Source organism: Vombatus ursinus, unplaced genomic scaffold (assembly GCF_900497805.2).
Source record: "Vombatus ursinus unplaced genomic scaffold, bare-nosed wombat genome assembly UNPS02014781.1, whole genome shotgun sequence".
NCBI lineage: Eukaryota > Metazoa > Chordata > Mammalia > Diprotodontia > Vombatidae > Vombatus > Vombatus ursinus.
The window spans coordinates 40136242-40148284 of record NW_020954559.1 but is presented as its reverse complement, the minus strand read 5'-3'; the positions used below and the strand labels follow the sequence as shown (position 1 = coordinate 40148284).

General features: G+C 37.8%; 1 protein-coding gene across 2 annotated transcripts in view; it reads left to right on the top strand.

Moving 5' to 3' along the window:
- LOC114046205 (ras GTPase-activating protein 3) overlaps positions 1-12043 on the top strand; it is a 287044-nt gene that overhangs the window by 122429 nt on the left and 152572 nt on the right. For both annotated transcript variants that reach the window (XM_027866456.1, XM_027866457.1), the window contains exon 3: positions 5727-5830. In XM_027866456.1, the coding sequence (XP_027722257.1) occupies positions 5727-5830 (104 nt within the window). The remainder of the gene's footprint in view (positions 1-5726; positions 5831-12043) is intronic.

The following is a 12043-nucleotide window of genomic DNA, read 5'->3' as shown; positions in this document are numbered from 1 at the left end:
GGAAAGAGATGATGCCTCAAGTTTTATTCCAGTTGATCCTACACATTGCTGTGAAAGTACTTTTGTTTAAATGCAGATCTGACCATGTTAATCACTCTGGTGGCCAACTTTCCATTGACCATTGATGAGTCCCTTGGTACTTGAGTAAGCTAATCCTCTGGTAACAGTCCTCTGAGTCTATTCCTGGGTCCATATTTGAAACCTTTGTAGTTTTGTAAAACCATCCATAGCTTGTGCTCTTTTGATATAACCTTCAAGAAGACAACCTTGCCTTCATGCCATGATGAAGTACCAGAAAGGTGATGATTGAGAATTAGCTTTTAAAAGTAAATGCACATTTCTTTTAAAAATATACTTTGAGAATATATAATTTGATAGATGTGAATACACCTTGGATGTGAATACTCTCTGTGCTAATATGAATTACAAATTCTCTGTTCCTTAGTTGGACGTCTGACTTTGATATTGCTAAAAAAAAGTTATCACCTTGTGGCCAGCCTTCTGTTGATAAGTCTCTTTAAACTTAATTAAACTGATCTTAAGACTGAAGATGTATGTAGTTAACCCTTCCACTTCGCAGGTATTAGGGGCACAGCACCCCCATGATTTGAAAAGTCTATGTAAAATTTTTTGGCCCTCCCTGCCTACCAAAGAAGAAGTCTGAATTATTATGGTATTAAAAAATACAATATGTTGATATTATACAGTACTTTTCATATATTTTATGTATTTCTGAGTTTCTAAACTTTTTCTGTGTCATCTGCTGGCCTTCGTGTATCATCTGTGGCTTCTGCAAAACTCTCCCCAAATTCCCATCTAATTTCTTACACCTACCCACGATATATCAAAACCTCAATGGGGAAAATCGTGATCTGGAAGGGATAACTATAGTAGTAAAAATAATAATAATAATAGCTGACATTTCAATAGCATTTACTGTGTGCCAGGCACTGTACTAAGCACTTTTTACAAGTATTATCTCATCACTGGGTCCTTCCTTTGAGCCTTGCTGACTCGATAAGGCTTGTGCTTTGAAACTCAGAATCACTATCATGCCATGGTGAGGCATACAGCGATGACTTCAGTGGAAGACAAAGTACTATAGTAATACCTAATCAGAAAGTTCACATAAACATGTTCAAATCATTGTGAAGTGTCAAAAAAAAACCACAGTGAGTACACAGTTCTTATATACTATAATCAAATAAATATTTTGTGGTTTGTTGTTAAATATTACTGTGAGCTATTCATCCATCTTGATAGTTTTCCATATTTATCTTGGACTAATTTCTTAGTACTTAAGGTTTTATTGTTAATGATGTTAAAAGCAAGATTTCCTTGGTGAGAAAAATTAATGAGGCCCAATTCTCTCTAATTAATCTAATGAACAATTTGTTCCAACATGTTTCCTGAATATGCACTACTGAGATTTTTATAAACTACAGTCATAATTATTTTTGTTATGATATTATGAAACCTATTGACCATTACCAGTTCTTGTTGGTTGCTTGAGAAAGCTCATTTTTTCGTTCTTCTTTTTCCTGTTGAAGGTGAGCATTGGGTAAATGGTCTTAATCTGAGACAGGAAAGGTCTAAAATATGGTGAAATGTGACATTTTGCTACAACACAGGCCTGTTGTACTCATTAGTCAAGTGTGTTCATGTTTCTATAGAAGAGAGAAATTACGTATAAGAAATTAGTACAGGAATAGGAAAAGAGAAAAAGAATATTTGTAATGTTTGAGTTTTTCTAACGAAAAAATGTTATCTAATACAATATCTATATAACACAATATAGTGTAACATTAAAACATGATATGTTGTTGTTCATTGATACCTGAGATATAATATCAGGAGAGAAGTTATGTTATGTTATGTATGTTATGTTATGTTATGTTATGTTATGTCATGCCATATCATGTTATTTATGTTGCGCAGTGGATAGAGCACTGGACTTGGCCTCAGGAAAACCTGAGTTCAAATCCAGCCTCAGAAATGGTCCTAGTAGTGTGATCTTGGGTAAGTCACTTAATCTCTGTTTGCTGCTGGAGAAATAAGTGGCAAAACCATTCCAGTAACTTTGCCAAGGAAACCCCAGAGACAGAGGTCCATGGGGTCGCAAAGAGTTGGACATGACTGAAACAACTGAATAACAACATGTTATGTTATAATATGTTATATTGTGTTGCATTGACACTATATTAGATAATGCTATTTCTTTAGAAAAACTCAAACATTACAAATATTCTCTCCTTATTTTTTCTTTTCCTATTTTTGTATTGTCATTATTTCTTGTTAGTTTTTTTTATTTAACAAAACAAAAACAAAAAGGTCCATTGGATTTCTATGCTGCCATTCTTCCAAAGATCTTTAAGTGTGTGATTGTGTGTTATCACAATTTTACAGTGTCCTTGGTAGGGTCTGATTTTAAAGATGGAGAAATGAGATACAGAGTGACTCAGCCAAGGTGACCTCTCATGTTATTGTGCAATCAGTGATAAATTTAATTCTCACTCTTTCAGTGGATTTTTCACTAGATGTTTAATATAAAGTTAATTATATAGTAAATGTTATTAATTAAGATTATCTGAGGAAATGTGACCTGTGTGACCTTGAGTGAGTCACTTAATCTCTGTGGGCCTCAGAGACCCAGTTTCTTCATCTCTAAAATAAAAGGGGTTGGACTACATTGTCTTTGAGGTTCCTTTCATCTTTAAATCTATGATCCCAAGTTTCAGAAACCGACAGGAGACTCTATTATCACATAGACCTTCGTTCATCTGTGGGCTTGTATTTGAAGTTTTCCTAGCTTTGTAAAACCCGCCAGAGCTTATATTGTCTTGACATAACCTATAGATTTTTTTTGGTAAGTAAATTGATTTTTCCAAATGCACAACATAATTGATTGTCCTGGGTCAGCCCCCCTATCTTATTCGCATCATCAGTTTTATTCTCCATGAAGAAATGGTTTTCTAAACAAAAGCAGACATTAGATTCCATTCAAATAATCAGACAATTTTAATTAATTGACTCCAAAGAGATTTGATAATCTGCTATAGAAGTTCATGACTAAGAAAGTTGTATATTGGTATACCAGTCTCTTTTGGAAGATATATGCCCATTGCATGGAAATACCAAGAGGCCAGAACAGCCCCTGCCCTCATAAAGAGCTCACATTCTATTGTGGAGGCAACAACATGTATATAATTAGGTACATAAAAGCTACATACAGGGTAAATTGGAGGCAATCTCAAAGGGAGTGTTTTGGTGTTGAAGTGGACAGGAAAGGCTTTTTTGCCGAAGGTGTGATTTTAGCTGGGACTTGAAGGAAGCCACTTCCTACTGAAGGAGAAACCAGACAAGTAACTCAATTGGTAGAATGAAGAATCATGGGATTCAGAGATGAACAGTATTGAATGCACCATTTACAGTTATCCCTTCCACATTGTAACTTTCCCCATCGCAGATTTGATATATTGCAGGCTGGCATAAAAAAATGAAGTGGGAATTTTTTGGGACTTTTGCAGAAATCACAGACAACATGCAAAGGCCAGCAGACAACCCAGAAAACATTTAGAAACTCAGAAATGTATAAAATGTATGTATAGTATTGTATAATATCAACATTTTATCTTCTAATACATAATAATTCGGATTTCTTCTCTGGTATGAAGGGACGGCCAAAAAATTTCATATGGATTTTCCAGATCCCAGGGTCTCCAGGTGCCTAACTTCCCCATTGTGAAAAGAGTAACTATAGTTAAGACCCCTCGTTTTTAGGAAAAAAAACTGGGACTCAAACAAGTTAAGTGACTTGTATAAGGTGATAACAGAGCTGAGATCTGAACCCTGGTCCTGTCTTAAAGAAAGAAAAAAAAATGCTTTTTCTACTTTACCACACTTGGAGAAGGGCTATTACTCAATTTTAGGTGGAACATGTACGTACAATGAATTAAATCAACTCTTAGGTACACATCTATCTTCAATCTCTCTCTCTCTCTCTCTCTCTCTCTCTCTCTCTCTCTCTCTCTCTCTCTCTCTCTCTCTCTTTCTCTCTCTTTTGGCTAGGCAGTGGGGTTAAGTGACTTTCCCTGGGTCACACAGCTAGTAAGTGTTATGTGTCTGAGGCTGGATTTGAATTCAGGTCCTCCTGAATCCAGGACTGGTGCTCTATCCACTGTGCCACCTAGTTGCCACCACACATCTATCTTCTCTTGAAAGCAATGAATAGATTTCATAGGCGTTTAATGTTGGGTCAGAGTTTCGTATATGTATTCTCTGTGTCTTTTTAATGAGTAGGCATCTTACAATCCTTATCTTGTGCTTGGCCAGAACAATGAGGTTTGTTTAAGCAGAGGACCTCCTGGCTTTTAGCTTATTAATTAGAAGTTGGGACTTATTTTAAAATTTACATCTGTGGTGTTTGCTGCATTTCTTGGGTTGACTCATCCTTGGGCAGATATTTCTAAAGGGTGGGAGGCTTTCTCATGGAGACGATCATCTATGACAGAAGGGAGAAACCTCTTCTAGGAAAAATAACATGGATGGATATTTAGATGGAATAATGGGGAAACAGGAAGAATGTCAGGGATTAATGTAATGCACTTGAAATGTGTTGCTTTATTTCTATTTGAAATATATCAGTGAGGCTGCCGGGAAAAAAATAACACCCCACTGAAACCTCTAGCAGCTTTTCATGTTATTGAGTTATCCTTTCCCCCCACTCCCGACCCCATAAACGTGAATGAATATTTTAGAAAGCTTTTGAATCAGCTGCTAGACCAGTGTTTAGCATTCTGATCTTCTTGGAGGCCCAAAGAGAACAAGTGTAGTAGTACAAATGTATTCATTCACATCACACTTGAGTTCTTGGAAAGCCATATGACTTTGAGATTACAGCAATGGAGATGAACTCTGTTTGGGGGAATATTTTTGGGTCTGCATGTATTTTGTGTTTTCTGTAAAGGAATAAGCAAGGAGAATAAGCATTTATTAAATGCCAACTATGTGCCAGGCAATGTGCTAAGCACTTTATAAACATCTCATTTGATTCTCACAACAACCTTTTAATGTAGGTGCTATTATTATGCCGATCTTACCATTGAAAAAGTAAGGCTGACCGAGGTTAAGTGACTTACCCAAGGTCACACAGCTAGTAAGTATCAGAAACCAGATTTGAACTCAGGTCTTCCTGACTCCAGGCCCAGCACTCTATCTACTGTGCCACCTCACTACCTTTGTAGATTTAACTGAAAATGTAACTGATTCCAAAATGTAAACTGAACGCCTTCAAGAATAAAGTACATATTTTAGCAGTATGCCCAAATAATATGAATTTAATGGGGCAGCTAGGTGATGAAGTGAAGAGAGCACTGGGCCTGGAGTCAGGAAGACCAATCTTCAAGTGTTCAAATCCGGCCTCAGACACTTACTAACTGTGTGACCCTGGGCAAGTCACTTAACCCTGTTTGCCTCAGTTTCCTCATCTGTAAAATGAGCTGAAAAAAGAAATGGTAAACCACTTCAGTAAAGACCCCAAATGGGGTCACAAAGAGTCAGAAATGACTGACCAACAACATGAATTTAAAAGCTTTTCTATGTTTATGCGTACAACCAATTTTCCCTTATTTAATGTATTCATAATATTTATTAATTACAGTTTTCAGTATTAAGTACATATGAAGCATGTATTGTAATCATGTTCATTTTGTTATTTTTTTTCCTAGCCCCTTTTATGGAGAAGACTTTTACTGTGAAATTCCTCGGAGTTTTCGGCACTTGTCCTTTTACATTTTTGATAGAGATGTGTTCAGGAGGGATTCCATCATAGGTATGTATTCAAAAAGTATATTTTCCCTATTATTGTTGGTTTTCTTATATGCCTTTGCACTTATGACTTTGAATCAGAAATGGGATGAATTTTGCCTTAAACTTTCCCCACATCTACGCAAGGAAAAGAATCTGTTGATCTTAGGAGAGGATATAGAGCAGGTTCCCCAACCCTCATATAGAGTAAAATATATTTTAATGGTAATCTACCACTTAGGGATACATTAGGGCCTTAGGACAGGGCTGGAAAGTCTCCCTGGTGAAGAGAGCAAATGACTTTCTTTGGAGGAAAAATGAGAATGTAAGGCAGATGGGTAGCGCATAAGGCTCTTTTCTTATCCTTGGTTCTGTCCTGTAGATTTGAGGTCTTTAGCCCTCTATCTATACCCTCACTTTTAAAAAATGGTGTGTTGGAAAGAATACTAGATTTGGAGTGAAAGGAATAGAGTTAAAATTCTAAGCTGGCTAAATAGATTTCAACAGTCTTCATTATAGTTGATAATTGAATCCATGGGAGCTGATGAGATCAAATGAAATAATGTAAAGGGAGAAGAGAAGAGGGCCTAAGAGAGAGTCTTGTGGGACAATTATGGTTAGTGATGGTTACTTGGATGAAGATCCAGCAAGGAGTGGTCAGATAGGTAGAGTGGCTAAGTGTCACAAAAACCTAGAGAGAAGAGAGTACTAAGAAAAAGAGGGTGTCAGAGGCTACAGAAAGATCAAAAAGGTTGAGGATTAAGAAAAGGCCATTTAATTTGACAATTAAGAGATCATTAGCAACTTTGGATACACCAGTTTTGACTGAATGATGAGGCTAGACTATAGAGAGTTAAGAAGAGAATGAGGTGAAAAGTAGTGGAGAAGGCACCAATTGTAGATAACCTTCATAAGGAGAGAAAGGTAGGAGCGATATGGGACAATAGCTAGGAGGAGGATGGATGGATAGTTGTGTTCGTTGGCAGTAGGGAAGCAGCCAATAGACAAGGAGAGATTGAAGATAGTGACAGAGTAGGAATGATAAAGAAAATCTATGGGAGAAAGGATGGAATGGATTCACTTGTGCAGATAGAAGGGTTTGCTTTGGCACAAAGGGTCACCTCCAAACATGAGGGATGAAGAGGAGATGCTGGCAGAAAGCATCTTGATGATATGAGATTCAGAGAAAAGGAGAAGAGGGAGCTTGTGGGGAATGGCCTTAACTTTTTCAGTAAAATAGGAGGCAAGGTTCTTATCTAAGAAGGTGGAGAACTTTGAAGAGTTTGAGGACGGATGAAAAGATTTGGAAAAGCCACTGAGGTGAATGGGATAGTAAGTCAATCAGAGAATTGTAAAAGGGTTGCCTTGCTGTTGTGAGGGCCCACTTGAGATCATGTAACTTAAATCTGTTGTGGATCCAGTTAATGATTTTCTCCAGCTTTGTTCCCACAGCAGGTGATTAGGAGCTGAGACAGCTGAAGCAGTGGATGGTAGGAGTAATCCAGGGTTGATGGTACGCAGGGCCAGAATGAACCCACTTGAAGTTGAAATCTCTCTTTTTATTTGGTCCTCAGATTCATGCTCCTTTCCTTATTCTACCCTAACAGTCTGCAATCCTTTAAATCAGGAGATGTTAAACTTTTTCCTTTTTTTTTTTTAATCATTGATCCCTTTGGCAGTCTAGTGAATCCTATGGCACTCTTCTCAGAAGAATGTTTTTAAGTAGTTGAAGGAAGTACTAAATTTCAGTTAAAGGCCAGTGAAAATAAAGATGTATTTTTTTCCATCCAAGTTCATGGACTCTGAAACCTAATACTAGGTTTCAACCCTACTGTAGTATTCAGGGACACTAGGTTAAGAACCCCTGATTTCAATGGTTATTAAGCCATTTATTGGATGTAAAGCACTGTGGAAGACCAGAGACCTTAAGAAGCATTAACCTTAAAGTTCATATTGACATTTGTTGTTATTGTTCAGTCATTTCAGTTGTTTCTGACTCTTTGTGGCCCCATTTGGGGTTTTCTTGGCAAAGATACTGGAATGATTTACCATTTCCTTTTCTAGTTCATTTTACAGGAATGAGGAATTGAGGCAAACAGGGTTAAGCTATTTGAGTGGCTGAGGTCAGATTTGAACTCAGATCTTTCTGACTCCAGGCCTGGCACTCTATCCACTGTGCCACCTATCTGTCACATATTGACATAGAGGCATAAAAAATAGAGTAAGACAAAAACCTCAAGTTGCTTGATCAGAATCCCTGTTGAAGAGAAATACATGTAAACTACTTTAATCAATCCCTTTAAATAACCTCCTATTTCAGCCATAAACTATTTCTAAGTAGCTGAGCTGGAGCAGAGACCCTTGTAGGGTGGCTGCAATCATTGCCTCTCTTTCTATAACTTGCTAGACCAGAGGTTGTTAACTCTTTTATGTCATGTACCTCTTTGATGGTCTGGTGAAGTCTGTGAACCCCTTCTCAGAATGTTTTGAAATGCATAAAATCCAAAGGATTGCAATAGGAAAACAATTATATTGTTGTTGTTGTTTTTTGTTTGTTTTTTTGGGTTTTTTTTGGGTTAGGCAGTGGGGATAAATGACTTGCCTAGGGTCACACAGCTAGTAAGTCTTATGTGTCTGAGGCTGGATTTGAACTCAGTTCTCCTGAATCCAGGGCCAGTGCTGTATCCACTACGCCACTTAGCTGCCCCGAAAACAATTATATTGAAATCTATTCATGAAAGTATTAAAAACAAAAATTACTTCACAGGATTCAGATTAAGAATCCCTCTACTTACTTGGATTTAATAAACCACTTCACACTGTAGACAGATGCAGAAAGATCCAAGCAAATGTTAGGACTAGCTATATGGGGGCTCTGACTGCACTGGAATCTTTCTAAGACATTTCTGGCTACAGAATGGATACATGGTGAGGCACGTTGCCAGCCAAGAGAACTTCTTTACTGAAAGTGTCCAGAGAGCCTTGTTAATGAAATGGTGACACTTAAAATAGGACAGTTGTGGAAATGTGTTTGACTTAGATCTGGAAGGAATCTTAGAGAGCCCTAGACCAGGTGTTTTTAACCCAGGGTTCATGAATTAAAAACAAACAAACAAACAATTTCAATAACTGTGTTTCAGTATGTTTGGTTCAGTTTGTAATCCTGTGTATTTTAAACAATTATTCTGAGAAGTTTCATTATTCTGAGAAGAGGCTTCTCCAGATTGACAAAGTGGTCCAAGATACAAAAAAGATTAAGAACCCCTGCTCTAGCCTAACACGACTACGGATCTGGTGCTAGCGTTGGAGTCAGGAAGCCCTTGGTTCAAATCCTCCTCCCTGACATTTGGTTGGTGATCGTCCTTTGTTCTCAAAGAGGACCAAAATGACATCACTATCTTAGAATCAAGTTACAGCGTGTCTGACTGTTGCTGATCAGACCAGTATGAGCTTGAAAGGCCCCGCCACAGGTCAGCCACAAACTGTCCGTGTGGACTTTCTCTGAATTTGTTCATCTCAAGTTTTTTTTGACCTTCTTCAATTCTGCTTTTCTCATAGAGCACAGCAAATTCTTTGATGAGGACATGCCATGTTGGCCGGTCTTTTACTAGGATCTGCCATGTCTCACAATCAATTCCAAAAATCTTCAGAGCCCAGCCCTGACATTTACTAATACAAGCAAATTGATGAACCTCTCTGAGCCTCGGTTTTCTCATCTGTAAAATGGGAATAATAATACTTCTAGTTCCTATCTGAGATGATTTTGGTGAAGTGCAAATGAGATATCTGTAAAGTATCTTGCTAATCTTTCAGCCACTTGATATATATGTTGGTTATTATTGTTGCAAATGAGAAAACTGAGGCCCAGAGAAGTGAAATGATTTGCCAAAGGTCACACAGCCAGGACAACCTACTCTTCCTGACTTTTTGTACAGTGCCTTTTCTGTTAAGTCCCATGGTATATGTGATGCCTCACCAATTTTATGCATGTGGACAAAACCTACCTTTTGTAGAACTTACGTCAATGAACAAATCTGGCAAATATTAATTTGTTATGGACCAGGTATCAACTCAGCAGAAACCTCATAGTAAATGAGAAGAAATCTTAGTAGTGAGATAAAAGAATAAATGAGATGGAAGGAGAACCAAAGGATTGAGCTGTTTGGGGTCTGAAGGAATAATGTCATTTGTGAATGTTAAGATAAATGAGAATAGCTAATTTTAATTTGGATGTGGAGACTGTGGAGAATTCTGCCACTTAAGCTGTGAGGTCTTGCCTGGAGAATGGTTCATTCTGGAGCTGGGAGCTGTGTCTGGAGAATTAAACAGGAGGACATTGTTTCCCTAAGCACCTAGAGAGTTTAAAGAGAGAGTACTAGCTAGATTGGGTTGGAAATAGAAAGAGAAACTAGACTTTTGGGGAGCTCAGACAGTCATGAGATCTAGTAGCTGTATCATCTATTCATTCAACAAGTTTTACTGAATATCTCTTTTATCTATGGCATGGAATATAATGCACCAGCATTCTTATAGTTTCTTGTATGTTATGGATTTATTTGGTGCTATGGATGATTCACTATGTTTGGTTACATTCAATGTTTCATTCAATTCAACCTACATTTTTAAAAAGCCTAGTATCTGCAAGCCATTATGCTAGCACAGGGGTGGGGGAACCTGAGGCCTCGAGGCCACATGTGACCCTCTAGGTCCTCAAGTATGGCCCTTTGACGGAATCCAAACTTGTTCTGTGAAGTTGTGAATTCAAGGCAAAAAACAAACAAACAAACCAATACCTGCCCTCAAGATGCATCCATTCTAAAAGAGGCTATGGATGACTCACTCTTAAAATTAAATAGAGAATATCAGTCAGTGGCTCAGAAATTATTAATGCCCATTATGTGTCAGGCACTGTGGTAAGCACTAGAAATACAGATAGACACAAAACTATTTTCACCCTCAGAGTGAATAAGAGCTTTTTAAGGACATGGCCCAAACAGTAGACCCCATTAAGCTTCTGGTAGTGGCAGTAAAACTACCCAGTTGTCAAAGAACACCATATGGACAGCATCATAGTGAAGCTCCATTATCTTTTGTACAGTCTCTCTTTAGGTAATGCTTTAGTTTCTAGTATAGTCCTGGACCTTTACAAATGTAGTACATGTCCCCTACTTGTAGGCCTGATTCCATTCATGAAGCATGTAAGCAGGATAGAATATGATTTTCATTTTGACCAGGGAGAGACACCATTAGAATCCTCTGGGAGCCAAAAATTGCCTGGAAACCACACTTTGTCCTTGTTCTGTGTAATTAATTCCTTCCGGATAGGAGTGCCCTCCCTTCTGGGGTATGGCATGGGGGGCCACTTGTTTCTTATCTCCTCCTAATCTGGTAACATTTATTTAAGAAACAAGGAAGAACATTGTAAGAATGAACAATTTTGTAAAACTTGAGAGTTCTGATGAATGCAGTGCCCAATTTCACAGAACAAATCTCTTCAATGAAAGGGATTATAAAAATAAAACAGGCCTCACCCAAGGACATAGAAGGTCACATGTGGCCTCAAAACCACAGGTTCCCCACCCCTGGACCAACCAATAATTCTAGAGGACCAATGATGAAGAGAGCTGGCTATTCATCTCCTAACTGAAAGTTAATGAAATAAATACACAGAATAAGACATGTTTTTGGACATGGCAAATATGGGATCATGTCATATAAGCTCTTTGAAGGCAGGAATTTTTTTTTTTATATGTAGGAATTTTATTTTGTTGAAATACATCCATTTTCCCCTCAATTTCCCCATAGTCTATTTCCAAAACTAACTTCTCTTTTAAGGGAAATGCTTTTTAATCTGTGTAAAATAATTCTGGCTTTCTTAAGCAGTATTATTATCCATCTATTTTTCTTTTTTTGTTTGTTTTTGCTTATTTTTTTTTTTTGTTTTCAACATTTACTTCCACAAGATTTTGAGTTCCAAATTTTCACCCCATCTTGCCCCTCTCCCCACCCCAAAATGGCTTGCATTCTGAATACCCCTTCCCCTCGTCTGCCTTCCCTTCTATCTCTCCCCCCCCCTTCTCTTATCCCCTTCCCTTTCAATTTTCCTGTGGGGCAGGATGGATTTCTGTACCCCATTTCCTGTATTTCTTATTTCCCAGTTGCATGTGAAAATGTTTTTTTTAAACATGTGTTTTTAAAATTTTGAGTTCCAAATTTTCTTCCTCCCCCCCCCCCATTG